At 41.2% G+C, this 18555-nt stretch overlaps 1 protein-coding gene across 3 annotated transcripts in view; it reads left to right on the top strand.

Annotated features, from left to right (window-relative positions):
* arhgef10la (Rho guanine nucleotide exchange factor (GEF) 10-like a) overlaps positions 1-18555 on the top strand; it is a 155259-nt gene that overhangs the window by 92913 nt on the left and 43791 nt on the right. For all 3 annotated transcript variants that reach the window (XM_054785625.1, XM_054785624.1, XM_054785623.1), the window contains one exon: positions 6177-6298. In XM_054785625.1, the coding sequence (XP_054641600.1) occupies positions 6177-6298 (122 nt within the window). The remainder of the gene's footprint in view (positions 1-6176; positions 6299-18555) is intronic.

The raw sequence follows: 18555 nt of genomic DNA, 5'->3' as shown, positions 1-18555 counted from the left end.
TTCTATCTGCCAGTAAGTGTGATTAATTATGAGTTAACAATGGACAAATTGTGATTAATCGTTATTAAATATTTTAATCGATTGACAGATCTAATGGTAACATTTTAACTGAACTTGGATTTACACATTTGAGGTAGAAGACATCAAGGCATTTACATTTTTATTCTTTAGAAAATGTTTTACCCCAAAACACTACAATTTTGGGCATACAATTTCATACACAGACAATACAAAATACACAGATAAAATGGTCAGGAAAATAATCACCATAAATTTACTCTATTGACCTACAAGTATAGGTTGGACCACACATGCCATAATTCAGCTAAGGTGTTGTGGTGATGTTTTGGGGCCGCACGGTGGTTTAGTGATTAAGCATGTTGACCACACAGGCACACTCAGGAGATCGGGGAGACTTGATCGTTGGGCACTTTCTGTGTGGAGTTTGCATGTTCTCCCCGTGCGTGCGTGGGTTTTCTCCGGGTACTCTGGTTTCCTCCCACATTCCAAAAAAACATGCATGGACTCTAAATTGTCCATGTTTTTTTTGTCTATATGTTATTGACTGGCGACCAGTCCAAGGTTTACCCCGCCTCTCACCCGAAGTCCGCCGCATACCCGCGACCCTAGTGAGGATAAGCGGCATAGAAAATAAATGGATAACAATAATAAAGATAGAATTTTGGGAGAAAAAGTTATATATATTAAGTAATATCTACTGCATTGCTTCTCCACTGAAGTCACAATATCTACCAAGTGCCAAGTACCACTGTAAAACACACGTAGGGTTTCCTTGCATAGTGAAAGGCCATCTACTGGCATGCGTATTAGTGTTTTCCACTCGCTTTTGCAGGTGTTCTTGTGGTCGTATCGTCTATATGTGAAATTTTGCAAAAACCCCTTTGAAAATATACCCTCAGCGTACAGTTTTGACTCAGCGTGATCCTCCATTAACAACCTGGTGCACCGCCGCATCGTTCATGTGTCTGCGAGTGGCCTCACTGTTTGCCAAGGGTCTTCTTGAAATAGCCAGAGGCGTTGCCTAATTAATGGGCTTTCTGACTTGCAGAATTAATCGCTTCCCCGCTGAGCCAGGGTTGAGGACTCAGACTTAGATGCCCCCCTCCCTGTAAGAGGTGGTGAGGGAGTCTGCTGATGTGTTGTGGGTGGGGAACGAGGGCTGTTGGGATGATTGAGACAAGCAATCAGTCCCACTGCAGGGAACAGAGGGCAGGCGGGGGGTCGTCGCCCACGGTCGCTCTGCTAAAGGCGCTCTGTCTCTTGGTTAACCCACCCATTCACGACCCCCTTCTCCTCACACATGGTTGAATAGATGATCGGCGTGCTTTTGGTGTGGGCTTTGACATGCCTTCTTAACCCACCGTGTGATAACCATGTGCACGTACACCGGGAGGAGGCGAGAAACTGCGGATCCACGCGCCTGCGCCGGCTTCAGGGCTTTCTCTTTCGTTAGCTCCAGGATTCAGATTGCTGGGCTGCCATGGCGACTGCATTGGTTCAAATAACATTAGCTTAACCTCGTATGTAACTGTTATCTTTCTCTTTTATGCTGTTCAAGCATATCTGCTCTATGAATCGGATGATTTTTTTCTTCTTTCAAGCATTAAATGCAGCCTCCCCCTCAGAACAAGAAGGCTCTCACTTGGCATGTGCTTGAAGGATGTTTGCGCTGCCCTGAAATTAATCTGTCAAACAGCGGCGATTATCTTCCCCTTCTCGCCATGCTCAAGTGCGGGGAATGTTTATGACGAGTAAACATTATCAGGGATTTAATTAACAGATCCCACACTTGCATTGATCCATGTTGAAATATCAATTGCACTGGTGTATTTAATTAGTCTATATCTTTGCCCTTTGTGTCACGGGGCCTGATAGAGCGCTGTGCTCTGCAAATTAATCTTCATCAGCACAAGACTTGAACCGAAGGATGTGTTGGAGTCCGGAAAACGAGGAAGGAACTCACCCTAGTTAATATTCTGATGCTGCACTAAGAGTGAGCCAATAAAGAAGACCTTAAACTTCAACGCTCGCATATGCTCGCTCATTACGTAGGCTGAATGTAACACATTGCTCACTCAAGGAAAAGTGTGCTTCAAACTTTAAACGCTTATTTGAAGCTCTTTAACTGGGATTACAAAAAAGACTGGAAAAAGAAGGAGGAACAGGTTTAGACAGGCGTCGGCAACCCGTGGGTCCGGAGCCGCGTGCGGCTTTTCAGACTCCTTGTTGCGGCTCCCTTCACCGAGTGCGGTGATTATTTTTAACACCAAAGTAGAGGGAATGTGCATTTTCAAAAAGAATGTGAAATATCCAACTCACCGCAAGTCCGTGAATGCATCAAGTCTGCGTTCTGACTACTGATTGGGTGAGCAAGGGAAGGGGAGGTAGGCTACTGTATGCAGTGAGTCTCACTGGAGAGTAAAAAGTTGAGGGAATTTTGAGTTGAGTCTGAAGCAAGTTACTGTGCAGTAAAATAAAACAATGTAATTAACGAGAAACTCGCTGTAGCTATGTGTTTGGAGCCCGTGACATGCGAAACGCCGTGGTGGTGACTCTGAGAGAGGTGAGAGGGAGCTGACTGTGCATTGACCGCTTGTGACTGCTGTGAGGGGGGGCGGACCTCTGGGCAGCAACCGCAGAACAATACATGCTTTCACTTTGTCTTCCAAAACCAGTGCTTTTACTAAGTCTCCACCTACCAGTCCCTACATTTGTCATTATTTGCTTTTGGGAAAGTAAGTCACCAAAAGGGTTTGAAAAGTCGCCAGATTTAGTTAGAAAATGGCCAAGTTGGCAACACTGGGCTGCACATGAGATTGGAAGGAGGGGGAAGCTGTTCACTGATGGAAAATACATGAAAGAATCATTCATAATAATACAGTACACGCCCCTACAACGTTCCAAGAACCTTCATGTTATAGGGATTTTATGTAATACAAAGCGTAAAATACATGTAAATAGCCTAATACGTTCCAAGATCTTCCCAAACTCACCCATTTTGGTCCTTCACAATATTCAAAGTCCACCAAATATGGTGGGAAAATATAAGAAAACAGCATAAACACAGTAGAGTAACATTCCAATATAAAATAAGGTAATAAATAAGATAACTGTAAATGAATAAAACTGAAAAACAAAAACAATCTCACCGTTCACCACATGTCTTCATCAGGAGCACAAGTGGAGGCAAGGGGGGGGGGGGGGGAGCCTGCCTATCACACACAAACACGGAAGCGCTGGATACGTCAGCCAATGAGATGAGGGCGTAGGTGGTGTCCCGATCATCAGCCAATGAGATGAGAGCGTAGGCGGTGTTCCGCTATTAAGCAATGAGATGAGAGCGTAGGCGGTGTGTGCTGATAATCAGCCAATGAGAGCATGAAGCGTCAGAATTTGTGGATAACTTCCTGCTTCGTTTGTTCGTTCGACAACTTTTCCCTTTTTTCTTATCCCTTACACTTGGTTTAGGGCCCATGACTGACAGTAATTTTAACACAAAGAAAAGTAAAGAAATTAAGAAGAGATTTCAATGCGTGCAAACTAGTTTAAGGGCGACTACGATGAGGAAGGGAGCTCACACACAAACGTGGACGCACTGGATAAGTCAGCCAATGAGATAAGAGCGTAGGCGGTGCCCCGATAATCAGCCAATGAGATAAGAGCGTAGGCGGTGCCCCGATAATAAGCCAATGAGAGCGTAAAGCGTCAGAAGGCGTCACCAAGTGTACTCTGTTAGTCTCTCTGTCGCTTGCACCGACTTGACGCTTTACGTTATATGGAATTCCTTACGTAATACGATGCAAAACCTTTACATAAATTCTTTACGTTCAATGGAATTTATGTAAAAGGAGGTTTACGTTATGCGAGGTACTACCGTATTAGCATCTCTTCTCTCAATTAAAAAATGAACAAGAAATTATTCAGAAAATGAAAGAATGTCTCTCTCTGCAAGGACAGTAAAGGACAGGAACATTAGAACCGTCATTGATGACAATACAGCACAGGCGTAAATGCTATTAAGCAAACAACACTGCTTTGCAGAAATGTGACATCTGACAAGTTTTTTTTATGGTGAACTTGGCTACATGTTCATTTTACACAAATATGTGAACCACTCAACAAGGCTTACAGAGTTCAGTGTTTAAATGATTTCAGAGTAGGGCTACACATTCTGGCTGCACTTCTGTTTATTGAATTTTGTTTTTGTAACAGGTAACATTTAAAATAGATTTTTACAGCTTCATAAGTTGTCTAATGTTTTGCAGACAATTTTTTATTTTAATTTTTTTACTGGAAGAGGAGGAAAAATGGCTCTTTTGATGCTAAAGGTTGCCGACCCCTGGGCTAAGAGGTCAACATGTACAAATTTCCAGAGCCTTTTTCTACAAAATGGCAACTGTGAACCATTTATAGGATTTTTATACCGGTTAACGTTTATATTGTCACTTTATTGTTGCTTTAATGTATGTGTGTGTGCGTGTGCGTGTGCGTGTGCGTGTGCGAGTCTTGACTTTGACCACTTTCAGGGACAAATTTCACATTAAGTTAATTGGGGGCAGTTTGTTCATTTAAGGCCAAAATGTGTTTGCCTAATTGGAAAGTGCTGAATTTGGGGTCAATGTTTAAGGTTAGAGGTGTGTGTCTTGGGTCCAAATAATAAAAGATAATAAAAAAAATTAACAAAATGATTGCCTGAGCCTAAAATAACTATACATTCCATAATACATGTTATGATTCCGTTCTCTCAGTAGTAATGCCAAACACTGAAGAAATACATTTCATACTCAGCCGTGATGCTGAAGGTAACATTCTGGACTCATGCACTCAGCTTGTCCTTCATGTGTGTGGAGACACAAAGTGACTGTGAGTTCTAAAGCCGAGTGAATAAAAAGGTTTGGTTATTTGCTGCACTTTACAGATCTTTACATAACGTCACACTGATTGTACATTTTTGCCTTGACAGTCACGTTGTGGAGGAGAAATGCAGTGAAGCAGCCACTCGTATTAATCAGAGTTTGAGGGATGAGAATAAATTCATACATTGTCTATCCACACATCATACAGTATGGGCGAGTGTGAAGATGCGAGCAAGGGCTTGTTATTTTGTTTGCAGTCATTCATCATCATTACGAGGTGGTTGAGAATGAAGGTAAAGGCTAATTTGTGTTCTCTGCCATCAACCTCTTCAGCTGCAAATCAGGAAGATCTGAATGAATTCAGACTGGAAATTCTGCTTTATTTCCCCGCAGCATGATTTGCGCTCGCCGCAGAAGACTCACCAAAGGGGTAAAAGAAGTCAATGGTGCACATGAAATCATCATGTGTCAGGTTAACTCTGTTTTCTTGTTTATAAAGGATTTGGATTTGGCCCTGACCAAGGTTTTTTTGCTACATACGGTAGATTCCTCAAACACTCCTCAAATACAAACACTATTATATGCAGTAGACCCTCGGAATACAATCCCTTCCAGGAGGCTGGAACCTCTGATGTGCTGGGATTTTGAATTGATTTCCCCCATCGGAAAGAATGAAAATTGTATCCATTCCAGTTCTTCAAACGTAAACATTTAAAGAGTGTACAGGCAACGTTTGAAGTAACATTTCTGCATAGTTAACTCAAGAGGATCCTATGCAAGTACCTTAAACACAAAAAACCTTCTCCTTTGGCTTAACATCACCGATGTCCTTGTCATCACCGATGTCCTTGTAAAAGAGTTTGTTCTCTCAAAAAAGACAAACAATACAAGGCAAAAACAGAATGAGCTGATGCTTGTCTTGTGGACCAATTTTGGACCAATTTCACATCAAATTCAGTTTTTAAACCTCCAAACTGTTCATATTCCAATGGTCCACTGTAACTAAGCAAGAGATGTGGCCAGGGCTATAGTTCAGGTTTGTGCACATTCCTTTTCAGAATATTTTCATCTTTTGCAAATGTAATGGATATTGTTTGAACTCCGAGTATCTAGCTCTATCATGTGAAGTGGCGGCCCTCATGTGGTTTTTCGCTGTTAATTGCACTGCCACTGCCTGTTTGTTTCAGTGGCAGTTAGTACATAAAAATACACATTTGTTGTGTATGGTTGTTTTAATACGGTTTAACTGCCAAGGTGAATGGTAAACTAACAGGGATTATGTCTTCTTTCCACTTTCAGGGGAGGAAAATTCGCCAGGCTGGCTGTATGGCGAGCATGAGGGAAAGACCATGGCCCCCTTTTGGTGTCCGCTGCTGGCCTGTCACATGCCTGTTTTTGCTACCAAGTTCCCTGAAAGAAAGGTACGTCATTTGTGTTGGAAGGTACTGTAGGTTTAAGATCGGAATGCTTACATTGTGGAATATTTTGTAACTTCATGTGTGCTACTTGACTGCTAATTGTATTCACCATGTTTTCAACGTTTAGTCTCGAGAGCGATTATGCCAAGTGCCTGTATCTATAAATGTACTATATAAATTCAGCCATTCAACCCTTTACACCCTATTGCGATGCTCTCACCTCTTAACCTTTTTAGGTGAGGAAACAAGTGTTGATTCACAATTCTACAACATTGTCAATCTTTTTTAAGTTTTGTCCTCTCCCAGTGTAAGAAGTGAAGCCCGTCGCCATGTTAAAATGATCGACATTGTTGTGTTTAAGTAGCTAGTTTTTGCTCGGCACATGCTGACCCTCCCTGCCAGTTTGTGCAAACATTGGCTTTTTGTTTAACCACGCGGACAAAATTGACAACAGACGTGGGTGATAACTCGTTTAAATCGGCTTGTTGTTGGTGTTTTAGTTTAAAGTCTGAGTTTGCGATATCACACTGAGCTTGCAAAGGTTCTTTGAGGATTTGTCCCTAGAAGTGATTGGATTTTTACTACCACCATTAGCCCACAGTAGTCACTTAATCTTTCGTCTAATAAAGATTTTGTCGAAAGAGATCATAGGGCCATTGGACTCACTCATCTCCCATTGAGGGTAATCAAAGTCCACTTGGCTTAGCTTAATGACTAAAAATACATTGTGTCTGCGATGATCTCACTCGAAAAACAGCTCGACTGTCCATGCTACAAGGTGACACAAGTGCATCCCCTCACAGCGGTGGAGAACTTTAATCAATACAAGCTGTTAAGACCCAGAAGGCTGCCATAGATCAGATGATCAACACAGTGGTGGTATACACTGAAGTGTAGACTGAAGTGGTTTTAGAAGTCCGTGGAAATGCTATGAAATCAATTTGCAGGGCCTGAAAAATGATATTCCAGACTGCATTTTCTGTCTGCCTAATGTGGTTATAGGTCTTCCTGAGCAAGGTGGATGATAGTGGTGGCAGGGTAGCCAAATTACTTTGGCCGCTAGAGGAGGATGTTATAAAGTGATCATGCAATTATCTTAATGGCTGTGGGACACCCGAGCGTAAATCAATGTTTCAACATTAGCTTAAGACCTCTACGTCAACCCCGTAGTCTGCTCGCCTTGCCGGCAAGAGGCGAAGGTTAGGTGAAAAAGAAGCTGGATGTCCACTCGGCGTAGCGCGTACATGGCATTGGAGGATTTCCCAGAAGGCCTAGCCAGTATACCCTGCAAATATGAGTTACACCTGGATGGAAGCAGTGCCAGGTCAATTAATATATTTTGAGCCCGTGAGACCGTTCTCCCAGGAACTGCTCATCTTTTCCACTTCCTGCACAAAGAAATGAAGCACCCGAGCACGAGTGGGGGCATCACAGACGTGTTTGTGACAACCATGCACTTGTTTTCTACAAAGTATCCAATTGAGGATGCAGGCCTTTACATGAGCTGGCATCATTAGCCTATGCACAGCTTTTTAATGCTACAATATTGGCTTTCCTACTGGTATCTGACTTACAGTATAAAGCGTGTACGTGAGTTTGTGTGAGAGACGGGCTTCTCCCTTCAACCTCCCTTCCTCATCGTAGTCGCCCTTAAACTAGTTCGCACGCATTGAAATCTCTTCTTGAATATTTTGAAGGGCCAAAGGGGTGAGTTTGGGAAGATCTTGGAACGGATTAGGCTATTTACATGTATTTTACGCTTCGTATAACGTAAAAACCTTATAACGTAAACGTTCTCGGAACGGATTATTTATGTTGTAGGGATGTCTACTGTATTAGATTTGAATTATTATTATTATTTTTTTTTATTTAGTATTTTTTTTTTCCCCCTGTCCTGTCCAGCCTTTAAAGCAGATAGAATTGTAGATCTAAATGCCGTCAAGGTGCGGGGAATGAGAGGGGGACAAAAAAAAAAGAGAGACAAGAGACAAGGACAACAGCAGCAACAACAACAATTGTGACAAGAAGAACAGAACAACAGAAACATACAGAACGACATCAGCAAATAAATGTCTGTGACAACTATAAAGACGAACAAGGACATAAGGACAAAGGACAAAACAATATCAACAACCACAATGACAATGCTGTCAATGACAATCACACATAATAGCAGTCATGAAATGATGAATTATGACAGCGATCACAATGACAATACTGCATTGAAACAGTCACACATAATAGTAGTCATGAAATGATGAACTATGATAGTGATCACAATGACAATACTGCATTGAAACAGTCACACATAATAGTAGTCATGAAATGATGAACTATGATAGTGATCACAATGACAATACTGCATTGAAACAGTCACACATAATTGTAGTAATGAAATGATTATCCATGATAGTGAACAGAATGATAATTACTGTAATGCACATCATTGTAAAAAAAAAAACTATAGTCATACTGCTGATATCACCGTCGCTGTAATAAAACCAACAACATAATAACACCCTGGTTAACTCAGTGAGTAATGTGGGGAAGTACGCATGTACTGTGAGTGTGCATATGTACAGGTATCTCTATACATCCTCTACAGACGTCATTATACGTCTGTAGAGGATGTACAGAAAATGTACAGTAGCCATTGTCTGCCCATTCAAATATCAAATTGACTTAATCAAAAGCACTGCTTGGCGCACTCAATTCGTGTTCCACAAAATTGGCAAAATTACACTGCACAGCTCCAAGGGGAGCTCAGAAGCAAAAATACTCCAATTATGGCTTACTTGTCATTAAGTGCAGATACAAGCATTTTATCTGACATTGGCGATATACACATTTATCCTTCTTGAAATGAGATGAGGAGAATGGTAGTGCGAGGTGTTGGGAAGTTAGCAGCAGTATTACTTTCCCAGTTGTGACTAAAGAGGAGGTGGCATTAAATGGAGTGACTTTAAGTCTGTCATGCAGAGCAGACTGTGATTAGGGGCTTAACTCAGCAGAATCCCCCCTTCTCCCTCTTTGTGTCTCCATCTTAGCCTCTGGGACACACACCTTGCCAAAGCTCTGCAGCATCCCTTTCTCCAGCTCCTCTTAGCAGGCCCACTTACATCGCTCCAAAGAGGAAGCAAAGGTGCAAAGAAAGAGAGAGAGAGAGTGGGGAAGAAAGAAAAAAGAAATCCGAGATTAAAACCGATGTGGCCGAAGGGGCCAAATTCATTTCTGACAGAAAACAAAGTTCTAAAGCAGCATAGCATGAACAATGCGAATCCCCTGAGGGAGCTCAACCCACGACTGGCCGCGTGCCGCTCGGAGCAGCCCGGTACACTCGGCGGGATGCTGGAGAGGATGACTGGGCCAACTTGTTAGCCACTGGAGATAAACCTTATCACAGTGGCGCTGAGTGGGACTGAGGCAGACAGACTCTCAATTTATCTCTTTCATTTTTTTCCCTCCCCTCACCATCAAACTCTACCTCACTCTCTCTCACTCACACACATACACACAATGTCACAGCGTTATCTGGGCCTAATAGACAAAGCACATTGTGATTTAAAGGAACTATGCTCACTTCTTTCACCCTCACTGCCATTTTGAAAGATGAAGACATGTTTGGTGGAGGGTCTGAAGGAGGTTGTTGGGTGAAGACCTTAATTTGAACACCCTGTGGCACCACCAGCTTCAACAAGGTCGCTGCTAACAATTCATGCACTTGCATGTTTTGTTAATGGTAATTTATTTTCAACATGCATACAAGTTACATCGGACTGCATCGCATAGTACAATTCACATTTCCACATGTCCAAAAATCCTACCCACGCTCTGTTTCACATCAATTGCTAATACATTTGTTTGAAAATCATAAGGCGGTATAACAATGTGGTACAATAGGAGTCAAGGATTATAATCACTGTAAGTAAATGATATTATAGTCAAAATAAATAATAATAAATATGTAATTATAACTGATGACAATTATCGACAGAAACATAGTTGGATGATGAGTGAGTACAAACAATGTAATACTTCAAGAAGTCTTCAGAAATGAAGAGTTAGTCATAAGTGTAAGAGTGGTTAGACATACTGTAGTATTGTACGTACACAGTGGCTCAGAACTATTCTTCCTTGTACTTTGTAAACATCAACTGCTTGTACTGTTTCTTGAAATCACTCATTTTAGTGCATTGTTTGAGTGCCTTACTCAATCCGTTCCATAATTTGATTCCACATACTGATATGCTGAAGGTTTTTAGCGTTGTTCTTGTATATAGGTGTTTTAAAGGGGTAGTTCGGATTTTTTGACATGAACTTGTATGACATTGCCATCAGCAGTGTAGTCCACCAGCAGCGACTCACCCCCACCTTGGTCTCCTAAGTCCAGTTCTGGTCAGAGTTCGGTGATGAAGAGCATAGTTCGAAAGAGTAAAGAATATGCATCACATATGACATCTGCGTTATATTTGTCTCCCGCCGTATCCCTGAGCACTGTGCATTCATGTGTTTGCGACGAAGACGCTCGCATCTACTTTCGTGATGGAGCGCCGTGGCCATCTTGTTTATGTGTGTGTTCCACAGCGACCCCCCCCAAATGTTTTGTTATTTTTCTTCACCCCGTCAATGTCCACGCCGTCAATTTGTATTGACATTTGTATTGCATAAATGTCCTTTCAGCTATTACCAAACAGCAGTATCTTAGTTTTACTTAGGTTCATGGTCTGTTTTTATCAAATCATCTTTTTAGTATAGTCATTTCATCTGTGACATTTTTATTAGGTCTTGTGTGCTTTATCCAGAACAAAATGCAGTACTATAGTCTGCAAATAGTACTAGCTTTAGGTCTTTTGTGGCTTTACAGATGTCATAGGTTGAAGACTTTTGGTCCCCGTATTGACCCCTGGGGTGCACCGCATGATATACTGTATTCAGATATACAGGATATTCTCCTAGCTTGGCATGTTGCTTCCTGTTTGCTAAGTAGCTTTTTACCAAGTTCAAAATTAAACCCTATGATTCCATACCATTGTAGTTTTTTTAATTTGGATATTGTGATTAATTGTATCAAACCCTTTTGTTAAATCTATTAATACTGTCGCTGCGCACTTCCTGCGGTCTACAGTGTTGGTAATTTCCTTGGTTATTTTGATTAGTGCCATGGAACTTAAAATGTTAAATTTGTATCCATAACGGCTGTCCATGAGCAATTCATTGTTATTAATAAATGTGTCCAATCTGTTGTGAATAGCTTTAGAACCAGATATTGTTGTGGACATGGCTTCCTGTTGTGACGTTGGGTTAGCATGCGTTGGTGCCTCTAAGAGATACTCCAGGTTTGGCTTTGGTTTATGACATTTAGCTGTTATTTCTTTGCTAATAAGTGATGACTTTGCATGACTAGCAGTACTACTAATAATAATTAGGGGTGTATGACAAATATAGATCCAATATGAGGAATTATCTAAGATGTGACGTGCTATAAATGTGTGCTGTCCTCCCCACTACCTCAGACAAATTGCATGCTTGTCGCACTAAACCATCTGCAACACACCCTCAACACACCACCCCCTTCAGCCACCCGATATGCCAGCATCATCACAACGGTGCCCCAGAAGCCCACATAGACGCCAAAGAAGCTGCCGAAAGCCAACTGCAAAGACAGGCCCGGTGCCCGCTCCTGTCGCCACGTCGTCCTCCACCATCGCCAAAGCCACGGGCCCCTGTCGGCCAGTAAACCCCTTCGAACCACGGTTTTCTACTGCTGAGCCGCCGCTGTTTTTATGTTTCGTTAATAGTAGTGATGTCATGATATTTGGTGAGAACAAATCTACAGGTACAGTTTGTCAAATCCGACGTAATTGAGTCGTTCTTACCTTCACCTGTGCACAAACTACAGTTAAAACTAAATAAAAATAATAATATATAATAATAAAATAATAAAATAAAAAGTTATCATTATTAGTATTGGTCTTGATATGCAGGAAACTGTATCGATATCGGATTGAAAAAAATATATATTGTGCATCCCTAATAATAATAATAATAATGATTGTAGTGTGAAAACCAAAAACACAAACCACCAAATGAAACACTATGGTTTGTTCTTTGTAAAAATCCATCATTGTTTTTTACTCGCATCTTGATTGATTCTTTTATTGATTTCTGTCCAGCATCCTCTGTGAAGAAGGGTAGCAATGGTCATTTTTTTTTATTATATTTTGGATTGCTTTTATTATTTATTTATTTGTTAAATCAATAATTGAATATGTGAAAGCTGCCTGCTTGTTACAGATGCATGCTGGGACCATGCTGCTCAAATCCAGAGAACTGTGGGAATTTGAGGGTACAACCCAGTAAAAGCACAAGAACATTTTGTCTTTTGGAAAAGTTGCACGTTTTCAGTGTTGTCAAAATGATCCCTGTTTATCCAAACCTGCAAAAATGATTGAAAACACTGTAATCTGCATGCCATGCCAGTAGGTGGTGTTATCATTTTGTAAAGAAACACTACGTGCAAGTACAAGTGCCTTCCCTCCCGGGTCTTCTTATTGGAAAATGTCTTTTAAATACCCTTTGTCTGCATATATGTTACTTTAGAATTAGGTGCGTGTGTAATGTAACTACAACTGCGGTGAATTGAGTCCTAGAAGCATTGACTCCTTATTGGCAACAGCCTATATTGTCTGTTTTCAGAAACAAACTTCAGCATTTAGAGGTGTACACCGTAATCACAATTCCGTACTTACCTCGGTTGTAAGGTCATGGTTCGGTTCGTTTTCGGTACAGTAAGGAATACAGTACAGTAAGAAATATAAAAGTGCTTAGCTTTTGTGTAAACAGCTAATGGTTTTTAAAATTAAACAAAAAATGGAAACTGCTATAAATAAATGCAAAATTAAAATCAACATAAATATGAAATAATATGTAATGTTCACAATGTTTATTTTTTGGAAAATGCAATGATGCAAACAAGTGCAACAGTAAGAGTTTGAACAGTTCGACTTATTTTTTTATTTTTAGGAAATGAAAGTTTCTCATTGGCTGAAGTTCCAGCTTGTAGCTCTGTACCCGATCTCTCTGCCAACAATGCCAACACATTGCTTTCTTCTGATCTACTTGTCTTTTGTGCATTTCACCTGAAAGTGAAATAAGTGTTTCCAAGACTTTAACAACACAAGAGGGTTTTCAAGTTCTGGCTTCTTCTTGGCACTAGCTCTAGCCATGATTCCAAATAGCCAAAGGCTGGGTTGCACTGTATTTGTGTACAGGGGAAGCTGCGTGACTACATTGCAAGGCAATAACACTTCCTGTCCCTCTCAGTGTGTTCTGTGTGGGACATTGGTATGCCTCTGTAACACACCGTTTTCAACTGACAAATACATGTACTGTTACAGCCCTACCAATGACAAAAATGCCATTGTTTCCAGTTGAAAACTATGTAAACGGACACTTTGCCATGTTACCCGTGCCATGTTGATAAAAGGAATTGATGCACTTGGAGGCCACACATTTCTGATGAGTCTTAGCATCGGGAACTAAATTGGACCACAGCTGTCACATCCTAGTTAGAAGCCCATCAACGTCATTCAGCTCCTTGCTAAGCAAAAGCTTGGAGGCCAGTAAACAGAAAAGAATGGTAGTCAGCAATATGGTGCACGGCTGAATAGTTTAAGATTAATTCCTTGATTGTGACGCAGACCATGGCCACCCTGAGCTCATTGAGTATTTTTACAGTAAAGGAGATACAGGTACCCTATCCACGTAATGAGTCACAAATTCCTCCGTTACGAAAGCGCTTCTTCCTCGGCAGCTCTAAAAGGTTCTTAGCAACACAAAGCTGCACAGGCTGTAGGAATAGTCGAGGAACTGACTGAGTTTATGAGGCATTAGGCGAGGACGGGCCCGTCCATGACAGCTTTGCTCTAATACCTCAGGGATTTCATCATGTATGCTTTGAAGTGCGGGATGACAAACTGGTTTGGGCTGCATCGGGATTAGGAAGCCACGCCGCTTCCTCGCATCTTTTCTGTGATACACTGCACTAGATCACACAGATCATCATTGTTGTTTATCTGTTCTGCGATATGCTTCGTTAGTATTTTTTTTTTTTATTATTATTTTTCCCGCTGCGTAAAAAAGTGAGATTCAGGCTGGAGATCCCTTAATGTGTCACAGGTGATTTCTACTTTTGTAACTCACATGCAATCATGCCGCCCAGGTCACCGGGGCCTGGGTTTGTTTAGACGAGCTGGTGTTATTTGGAGAGTAGAGCCATGTTGCGCATCCATCTTCCCTGCTGATGGAGTGATTACACAGCGGTGCCTCGTATTTGCTACAGCCACAGAAAATGGGCTTGTCGAGCAGCATCCCTGAACGATGTGTTCGCGGCAGCGAGGGCGGTGTCCGGTGAGTGACGGATTTATGAAGCTCCAGAGCCGAGATGAAGAAGATTTGTGTAGAAAAGCACAGATGATGTTATGAACAAAGGGGTTTTAAAAAGACAATATAAAAGGGATGTCAGTTCTCTGTTGCAGTGCCTTTCAAAGGATTTATCTCGCCACCATTGAGTTGACTCTCAAGCTGTTTCTTGAAGGTCACACTGCACAGACAAAAGCATTGTGGCAGATTCTACCAACAGAAACAAGGTTTATTGTTTATTTAGAAGAAAAGTAAGTAGTCGTGCGGTCATATTTTTCATATTACGAAAGAAAAAGCCTGAGAGACCATGCTACCATCAGTATGCAAATATTGTCATGTCATCATCGCCTGCTGTGGAACTAAATCTTTAATTAATTCACTAAACAGCTGGAGCAGGGAAGGCGAATTGGATTTTGGATTTTTAATTTGCGGCTGAGATGACAGCTCTAATGACGAGGTGTTTTTTTTTTTTTCGATTGCTGTGACTGTGAGCTGGAATCATTTAACGGGTAGTGCTATACTTTTATTGCCATAATGAGGATTTGCACTGTTGCGTTCTTCGAGTCTGGTGTTTCTTCCTTCCACGTCCCTTTACTCTCCTTGCCAGTAGAGGGGAGTGTGGCGCCAGTGCAAGTAGCAACCTGGACACGCCCTCAGCTGCACAGCGGTGACACATAACGGAGCAATTACAGGGGATCAGAGACACTTTGAGCCATACGACTCCCTCCCCTCTCCCCCGTCTCAAGCAAATTGCGCACCCAAAAGGGAGAGCCCACAGATCTGCAAAATGTGCTAATTTGGTCTCGTTCTAGCCCTCTGATTACGCAACAATGTGGAGAGAGGCTAAAGAGATTTGAGGCTTTCCCTTGACTTTTATTCTTTTATTTTGCCTTGTCTCCACTCATTCATCTCCTAACTGTCTTCAAGGCCTCCACTTCTACTTCTGCAGTGAACACTCATCTGTTGCTCTTGTCTGGTACTAATGTTTAACAACTCACCGGCCACAACATTAGGGACACCTGCACAATCTGTTACAGCGGAACTAAAGTTCAACTCCCTGGGCATTGTACTGTACATTCGGAAATGACCTACACAGCAGTTCTTTCCATAAATTGAATTTATTTGGGGTGGCCCGCCACAATTAATTTTGACCGCCACAGATTGAGATTGGGAATCCATAAAAATCACATGCACATGAGTCAGGAACAGTTATGCAAATGATATGGCATCTCCCCACGCCACGGTTAGAATACAGCGCTGTTGTATTGCATCCACAAACAAATTATCTTCTCATGTAGCTAAATAAGGTAACCAAAATTTTGGAAGCAGCTATCAGAAGAAAGTGTTAACGCCTTTAAAAAAGATCTGGAACAAGATTGGGAGTGTGTGCATGGTGAAAATTATGTGGATGCAGCATATGAACACTTTCTAAACATTTATATGAAGTTCTACAACAAGCACTGCCCGTTAAGAGAATTGTCTAATAAGCAAAAGAAGAGAAATCAGCCATCGATGACAAAGGGGCCGCAAAATGCTCGTAAAAAGAAAAACACATTGTATAGGAGATGTATAATACAAAAAAGTAAAGAAGCAGAAAATAAGTACAAGAAGTTTAAAAATAAATTAACAAACATCTTAAGAGTGTGTAAGAAAGAATATTATAGTCAATTGTTAGACAATAAAAATAACATTACAGCAACATGGGGCATCCTAAACACTATCATCAGGAATGGATCAACGAAAGCAGATTACTCTCAATATTTTGTAGATGGAAATGCCAAAAATGCTAATATGAATGAGGTAGTTAAAAGATTTATATTCCTTGTCAGTGGAGGAATGGAATGAAAGTATAGACAGGAATCCCAACTCCATGTTCCTCACTAATGTGACGAAAGAGGAAATAATTGATATTGTTTACTGTACAAATATAAGGCAAAAACATCCGCTGACTGTAATGGAATTGAGATGGAAATGATAAAGAAGGTAATTAATGAGGTTGGAGAACCATTGAGGGACAGCCGTAATTTATAATTTCAAACAAGTCAATTTCCAGACAAAATGAATATAGCTAGTCGTCCCAATCTTCAAAACTGGACAAGAAAAACACCACTTTACAAACTACCGACCAGTTTCTTTATTGCTACAATTCTCCAAAGTCATTGAAAAGCTATTCAGTAACAGGTTAGACAAATTTGTAAATAAGAATGAAGTACTCGTGGACAGCCAATACAGAGCTAACATTTCAATTTTGTTGGCACTCATCGAAACAACGGAGGAATTACCAACGCTTCAGACCGCAGAGAGTACGTAGCTGCAGTTTTTATGAATTTGAAAAAAGTGTTTGATACATTTAATCACAATATCCTAAGTAATGAACTAGAATGATATGGAATCAGAGGACCAGTTTTGAACTGGGTAAAAAGCTACTTAACAAACAGGAAGCAACATGTGAAGCTAGGAGAATATACAGTACGTAAATACTGTATATTGTGTGGCGTACGCCAGGGGTTAATACTGGGACCAAAACTGTTCACCTCGTATATAAATGACATATGCAAAGTCACGAAAGACATAAAGCTAGTGTTATTTGCAGATAATACTACTTGCTCTGGGGAAAGTACGCAAGAGCTAATAAATAAAGTCACAGATTCTCAGGGCATTCAGTCAGTCGCAACTGGACTGTTCAGGTTGTCCTAGAAGACGTTTTCCCTCTCATCCGAGCAGGCTTCATCAGTTCATGCTCAAAGACTAGGTGGGATACACACCAGTCAGACTAGATAGGACATCGCTAGCCTAGTTAATGCTGAAAGACTAGGTGGGACACACACCAGTCAGACTAGATAGGACATTGCTAGCCTAGTTAATGCTGAAAGACTAGGTGGGACACACACCAGTCAGACTAGATAGGACATCGCTAGCCTAGTTAATGCTGAAAGACTAGGTGGGACACACACCAGTCAGACTAGATAGGACATCGCTAGCCTAGTTAATGCTGAAAGACTAGGTGGGATACACACCAGTCAGACTAGATAGGACATCGCTAGCCTAGTTAATGCTGAAAGACTAGGTGGGACACACACCAGTCAGACTAGATGGACAGCTCTAGTCTGAGAGCCTGGTGCAAGTTCCAATCTATTTATCCTCTAAAGGAGACACAGACGGGCTAATTCAGGGGTGTCAAACTCAATCGCACAGGGGGACAAAACGCAAAGCCTACTTTAGGTTGCGGGCCGAACTGAACATTACCCCGCAACTTTGTATCTTTCTTTCTTTTATTTATGCTGAAAGTTTCTATACTCATATATTTTTGCATTTTAAAAGTATAGAAAAGCTTAAAACCTTCTTGTAGGCCTGTCACGATAAGAAGTTTTGCTGGTTGATATTTGTGCTACAAATTATGGTTACATTAAAGGGATAGTTCGGATTTTTTTACATGAAGTTGTATGACATCAAGTAAAGAGTTTGGCTTCTCAAAACAATATGCCTTCAAAAGAGTAATACATTTGCATCACAAAAATGCCTTATCAAAAAAATCAGACCTCACAAAACGCTCGGCGTTATATTTGTCTCGCTCTGTATTCCTGCGCACAGTCGCCTGTGCATTCTTGTGTATGTGAGAAAGACACTCGCATCTACTGAGCGCCGCGTCCATCTTGTTTACGTATGTGTTCCACACACATTCTGGACAGAGAAGAAGGATGGTTTGAAAGAGGAGTTAGGGAAGCCATCTACGTTTAGGTAGAGAACGGGGGAAGGGGATCTACAATACCACCTTTCCCACACACAATGCTGTCATTTACCCTCAAATAAATAAAAGGCATAGCCACCTTGCTTTCAGA

Source organism: Dunckerocampus dactyliophorus, chromosome 8 (genome assembly GCF_027744805.1).
Source record: "Dunckerocampus dactyliophorus isolate RoL2022-P2 chromosome 8, RoL_Ddac_1.1, whole genome shotgun sequence".
NCBI classification, from domain to species: Eukaryota; Metazoa; Chordata; class Actinopteri; order Syngnathiformes; family Syngnathidae; genus Dunckerocampus; species Dunckerocampus dactyliophorus.
The sequence above is the reverse complement of the archived record's forward strand: the minus strand, read 5'-3'. Positions and strand labels throughout refer to the sequence as shown.